This window comes from Clupea harengus, chromosome 1 (assembly GCF_900700415.2).
Source record: "Clupea harengus chromosome 1, Ch_v2.0.2, whole genome shotgun sequence".
Classification (NCBI taxonomy): Eukaryota; Metazoa; Chordata; class Actinopteri; order Clupeiformes; family Clupeidae; genus Clupea; species Clupea harengus.
In genome coordinates, this window is record NC_045152.1 from 17,269,169 (window position 1) to 17,275,966 (window position 6,798).

Here is a 6,798-nt window from a genome sequence, read left to right on the forward strand (position 1 = left end):
ACACAATAAATAACGCAGAATTAAATTAAATAACAATAATAAATAAACCATTATTTTCTTGGGGGTGCTATGGGGGTGCTATGACTAATCCAGGGGGAGCTAGAGCACCCCCTAGCCCCCCCCCCTGGCGCCGCCCCTGTTTCAGGTGCATCAACTGTACTCAGTCTACCCTACCCAACGACTGACTACGATAGCCAAACGCGTGCAAAGTTAATATAACATTCCACGAAAGTTCTCCAGCGTTTAAATTAAACGTTGAAGAACGCTGGTCTCCATGAGAACTTTTGTGCATGTTCAAAAATGTATTTTCGGACCAGCGTTCTCCGCCGATCACCGACGATTACTGACGATTACACAGTCACCAGCTTTCACACAACGCTCTTCTGGCGCTATACCAGCGACCATGGACGACTACCAACGTTTCCTCTAACGTCATAGAACGTTGACCAGAACGTTATGGTGTGACGGGGCCTTTACTAACTACCAGGCAGGAAAAAATGCGTGTGTGTGTGTGTGTGTGTACAGGCCTCAGCCCAGTATTAACCGCAGGACTGCAGACATTTGATCAAATCAGGAAATAACGGTAAATAAATTCAGCGCACATCACTGGTATCTACAGATTGGCAAGAGAAGACTTCTGCTCCACTAAGGTGTGTGTGTGTGTGTGTGTGTGTGTGTGTGTGTGTGTGCCTTCCTTACTAACTGCCCTTCTCCTGCGTTTGTGTGTTTGTGTGTGTGTGTGTGTGTGTGTGTGTGTGTGTGTGTGTCTTCCTTACTAACTGCCCTTCTCCTGCGTTTGTGTGTTTGTGTGTGTGTGTGTGTGTGTGTGTGTGTGTCTTCCTTACTAACTGCCCTTCTCCTGCGTTTGTGTGTTTGTGTGTGTGTGTGTGTGTGTGTGTGTCTTCCTTACTAACTGCCCTTCTCCTGCGTTTGTGTGTTTGTGTGTGTGTGTGTGTGTGTGTCTTCCTTACTAACAGCCCTTCTCCATTAAGAGACCTAAATAATTAATCTGTGTGTGGTATGACTGCATATATTATGTCAATGTGTAAGTGTATGTGTGTGATGCCAGTGTGTATGTTATGTCAGTGTGTGTGTGTGATGCCAGTGTGTATGTTATGTCAGTGTGTGTGTGTATGTGTGTTTGATGCCAGTGTGTGTGTGTCTGTGTGTGTGATTCCAGTGTGTATGTTATGTCAGTGTGTGTGTGTGTGTGTGTGTGTGTGTGTGTGTGTGTGTGTGTTATGAATGTATCTTCCTTACTAACAGCCTTGATCCACCATTTTGAGCCCTAAATAATGAATCGTGCATGTGTTCCTGGGGATGTAGGCCCCATCTATACATGTTGTGTGCTGTTATCTCTCTCTGTGTGTGTGTGTGTGTGTGTGTGTGTGTGTGTGTGTGTGTGTGTGTGTGTGTGTGTGTGTGTGTGTGTGTGTGCTGTACTGTTATTGGCCTGTAAGGGACAGTGTGTGTGTGTGTGTGTGTGTGTGTGTGTGTGTGTATGTGTGTGTGTGTGTGTGTGTGTGTGTGCTGTTCTGTTATTGGCCTGTAAGGGACTGTGTGGTGTGCTGCGTGGGTGTCTGTGTGTCTGTGTGTGTGTGTTATCTGTGTGCTGTGTGTGTGTGTGTGTGTGTGTGTGTGTGGGTGTGTGTGTGTGTGTGGTGCTGTACTGTTATTGGCCTGTAAGGGACTGTGTGGTGTGCTGTGTGTGTGTGTGTGTGTGTGTCATTGTAGCGCCCCAATGTTTTTAAGCTGTTATTTTAAGGTAAAATTGCTAACCCTAACTCTAAAGTACAGTTGCTACATCCTGCTCCTTTAATGATCATGTGTTGTATTTATCTACATACTGTCCCTTTAATGATCATGTGTTGTATTTATCTACATACTGTTACTTTAATGATCATGTATTTATCTACATACTGTTACTTTAATGATCATGTGTTGTATTTATCTACATACTGCTCCTTTAATGATCATGTATTTATCTACATACTGTACCTTTAATGATCATGTGTTGTGTTTATCTACATACTGTACCTTTAATGATCATGTGTTGTGTTTATCTACATACTGCTCCTTTAATGACCATGTATTTATCTACATACTGTTCCTTTAATGACCATGTATTTATCTACATACTGTTCCTTTAATGACCATGTGTTTTATTTATCTACATACTGCTCCTTTAATGATCATGTATTGTATTGTATGAGCTTCTGTTTATCTACATACTGTCCCTTTAATGATCATGTATTGTATTTATCTACATACTGTTACTTTAATGCTCATGTATTGTATTTATCTACATACTGTTACTTTAATGATCATGTATTGTGTTTTATGAGCTTCTGTTCTTTAGCCTTTATTTTGATCTGCTTTTCTAACTGTAGTAATCCAGTTTTAATTCCATGTTCTGTTCTTTTGCTGCTATTGATGTAAAGCACATTGAAGTGCCTTTGTGTATGACAAGTGCTATATAAATAAACTTGTCTTGCGTCAGTCTGTGTGTGTGTGTGTGTGTGTGTGTGTGTGTGTGTGTGTGTGTGTGTGATGTCATGTTTGTTTAGTGTTTTAGTAATCCATCCATTTAGACTCCTGCTGCTCTTGCATTAAGCCACTAATGACATGACTGATGAAATGGACTTAACAGTGTGTGATTGCGTGTGTGTGTGTGTGTGTGTGTATGTGTTTGGGGGGGGGGGGCTGCATATGAATCCTGCTGTTGTTGCATAAAGATCTTAAAACACAGAGGATGCAAACAGGCTCTTTCTCCTTTTCTCCTCTCCTCCCCTTTTTTTATTCTCCTTTAAGTATTTCTGTCAAAAAACAGAACATCACAAACACAGAAACACGGACACACACACACACTTACACACACAGATACACTCACACACACTCATACACACAGATACACACACACACACACACACACACACACAGACACACACACAGAGGCAGACAGAGGAGTCAGCTGTATATCTTATCTACACACACACTTTCATATACGTACACACACACACACACTTTCATATACGTACACACACACACTTTCATATACATACACACACACACTTTCATATACATACACACACACACTCTCATACACACACACACACACACACTTTCATATACATACACACATAGGAGTGTGTGTGTGTGTGTCTCGATGACTGGTCAAACAATAAGAGTACAAATCATATACCACAGCAGTCATAAAATAGAATAATAACAAGACGGATTAGAATAAGTGTACAACAGAAAAGGCATCTTTATTTAGAGACGTCAGTCACGGTCACGGTCACGGTCCAGTGGCAGAAGGTCACATTTATGGACAGTTGTGCTCCAATGCAAAAGCATTCATTTGGTACTTAATGAAAGATCTGTGTGTGTGTGTTGATGAAAATATGGAGCTTCCAGCAGTGTGTGTGTGTGTGTGTGTGTGTGTGTGTTTGAATGTCTGTACACATTCATGCCATTTAATATGTATATGGTCATGTGTATGGGTCTGACTGCGTGTGTATGAGTGTGTGGGTGTGAGTGTGTGTGCCTGTGCATGTGTATGAGTGTGTGTGTGTGAGAGAGTGTATGAGCATGAGTGCATGGGTCCGACTGTGCGTGTGTATGAGTATGTGTGGATGTATGTTTGCATGATTGTGTGTGTGTGTGTGTGTCATTAGAGACCTGGGGCCTCATTTATAAAACATACTAACGCACAGATTTGATCTTAGAGTGTTTGTGCGATCAATTCCACATCCAAGTATAGATTTATAAAAAACGTCTTAGACGTAGAAAAGGACGTATCTCTACGTCTGGTTCTAGTTAGCGTAAGTACATTTCCTTGGCAATACTGGAGTACTGCAGGAATTCGGAACGCCGACACGCAGTTTCATTAGGGCTAATGGTGAAAGGCCAAATGAATGTTTCGCTCAATAAAATCAATTAAACAAGTAGAATAATTCACACATGAATGAGAACAACGAAATGTGAAAGGGGATTTCCTAAAACAGAGTTCCCAATGGCTTCTCACCCCGATTGCGCACACTCAGACAGCCTAGGAAGCCCACTTCAATACAGCACATGCCCGTGCGCGGTCGGTAGTGGAGCGCAGCATAGGCATGCTGAAGGGAAGGTGGCGATGTTTGGATGCATCGGGAGGGAGACTGCTATACGACCCCGAAAAGGTTTGCCAGATCATCCTAGCCCGTTGTGTGCTACACAACATCTGTCTAAGCCATGGCATAGAGCTAGGAGAAGACGAAATGCGCATGGACCAAGATGACCTATGCTGGCTATGAAAGCAAATATCTACATTTACATTTTGTGTGCATTTGGACACTTAACACACATATTTATTACATATTTATTACATATTTATTGCAGTATTGGGGACACTCCCTGGGTAGTGAGTTCATGACCTTGGCTCACTTATAGAGAGAACACACCAAAGATCAACAGAAACACACAAACACAAACACACAAACACACAACACACACGGACAACACACTCCAAAGATGTACATACACGTTGCACTTGAAGCCTCTACGATGACCTTCACACTTTGTGAAGCTGTGAACTGCAAAATGTCACATCAACTCTGCTCACAGTGCCAGACGCCTGTGTGTGTGTGTGTGTGTGTGTGCGTGTGCGTGTGTGTGTGTGTGTGCGTGTGTGTGTGTGTGTGTGCATGTGTGTGTGTGTGTGCACGTGTGCCCTGTGTGTGTGTGTGCCCTCTGTGTGTGTGTGTGTGTGCGCGCGCGTGTGAACTGTGTGTGTGTGTGCGCGCGTGTACACTGTGCGTGTGTGTGTGTGTGTGCACTGTGTGTGTGTGTGTGTGTGTGTGTGTGTTCAGGGCGCTGTAACTTTAATCTAAAGTGAAGCACAGACATGCTTTGGCAGCGCAGTTTGTTTTATTTTAATTTTACAAACAAACAAACAAAACAACCCTGGCCCCAACAGCCAATCTGAGTGATCCTCTCCTCTCCTCCTCCTATCCTCCTCCTCTCCTCTCCTCTCCTCCTCCTCCTCTCCTCCTCTTCTCCTCCTCTCCTCTTCCTCTTCTCCTCCTCCTCCTCCTCCTCTTCTTCTCTCCTCCTCTCCTCTCCTCCTCCTCCTCTTCTCCTCTCCTCCTCCTCCTCTCCTCCTCTTCTTCTCTCCTCTCCTCCTCTTCTCCTCTCCTCCTCCTCTCCTGGGTTCTGTGGTTTGGGGTGTAAAAGCACTTGAGGCTGGACTCGTGGAGGTTTCACCACGTTGTAATACACACACTATTTCACCAGTGACTTATGTGTGTAGTGTGTATTTGACTTGTTAACATAGTGTTAAAATGTGTGTGTAGTTGTGTATGTGAATTGTTAACACAGTGTTCAAATGTGTGTGTATGTGTAGTGTGAATTTGACTTGTTAACATAGTGTTACAATGTGTGTGTGTGTGTGTGTGTGTGTAGTGTGTATGTGAATTGTTAACACAGTGTGTGTGTGTCTGTGTCTGTGTCTGTGTGTGTGTGTCTGTGTGTTTGTGTGTGTGTGTTTGTGTGTGTATCTAGTCTATTCCCAGTATTCCCAGTGAGGATCTGAACACTAGAATAGTCTATTCCCAGTATTCCCAGTGAGGGTCTGAACACTAGAATAGTCTATTCCCAGTATTCCCAGTGAGGGTCTGAACACTAGAATAGTCTATTCCCAGTATTTCCAGTGAGGGTCTGAACACTAGAATAGTCTATTCCCAGTATTCCCAGTATTCCCAGTGAGGGTCTGAACACTAGAATAGTCTATTCCCAGTATTCCCAGTATTCCCAGTGAGGGTCTGAACACTAGAATAGTCTATTCCCAGTATTCCCAGTGAGGGTCTGAACACTAGAATAGTCTATTCCCAGTCTTCCCAGTGAGGATCTGTACACTAGAATAGTCTATTCCCAGTATTCCCAGTATTCCCAGTGAGGGTCTGAACACTAGAATAGTCTATTCCCAGTATTCCCAGTGAGGGTCCATACAGACTCCAGATCAGCTACATGATGACGCAGCTCTTGGCTCGGTCCTTCCTGGCCTTGGGGGCGGGGTCTATGATGGCAGTGGGCGGCGGCTGCTGTGAGATGCGCTTGAGGACGGGCCGCGAGGCGCTGCATGTGATTGGTGGCCTGCCGTGATTGATGGACACGACCGTGGCGACGTGGAACACGTCCCGGACCGTGTTCTCTGAGTAGCGAGACGTGCACTCGGCGTACGCCACCGCCCCGATCTCACGCGCCAGAGACGTGCCCTGAGAGAGAGAGAGAGAGAGAGTGTGTGTGTGTGTGTATGTATCCATGTCTGTGTGTGTCTGTGTGTATGTGTGTATGTGTGTGTGTGTGTATCCATGTCTGTGTGTATCTGTGTGTATGTGTAAGTAAGTAAGTAAGTAAGACTTTATTTATATAGCACATTTCGTACAAGAGTTGCAGTTCAAAGTGCTTTACATAAAATCAATAAAAGCAAGCAACAAGAGCAATACATGATACAAGGTATAAAAGGTATAAAAGGAATAAAAGGAGTAAAAGTAATAAAAGTAATAAAAGTAATAAAACCCTTCTGAAATGTAAAAATAGTGCTTTCAGGAGGAAAGAGGTTATCTCACAGAGTCGTGAGATGTGTGTGTGTATCTGTGTGTGTGTGTCCGAATGTGTGTGTGCATCTGTGTGTATGTGTGTGTGTGTGTGTATCCATGTCTGTGTGTATCTGTGTGTATGTGTCCGAATGTGTGTGTGCATCTGTGTGTGTCCATATGTGTGTGTGTGTGTATAGTGTGTGTGTGTGTGTGTATAGGT

The 6,798-nt window shown here is 43.7% G+C and overlaps 1 protein-coding gene across 1 annotated transcript in view; it reads right to left on the reverse strand.

The window, feature by feature from the left end:
• Nucleotides 1–5,144: 5,144 nt before the first annotated feature.
• The window catches only part of LOC105892057 (rho-related GTP-binding protein RhoN-like), a 13,032-nt gene continuing 11,378 nt past the window's right edge, over nt 5,145–6,798 (reverse strand). Inside the window, exon 5 of the mRNA XM_031569078.1 lies at nt 5,145–6,254. Coding sequence (XP_031424938.1) covers nt 6,003–6,254 — 252 coding nt within the window. The 3' untranslated portion in view covers nt 5,145–6,002. The remainder of the gene's footprint in view (nt 6,255–6,798) is intronic.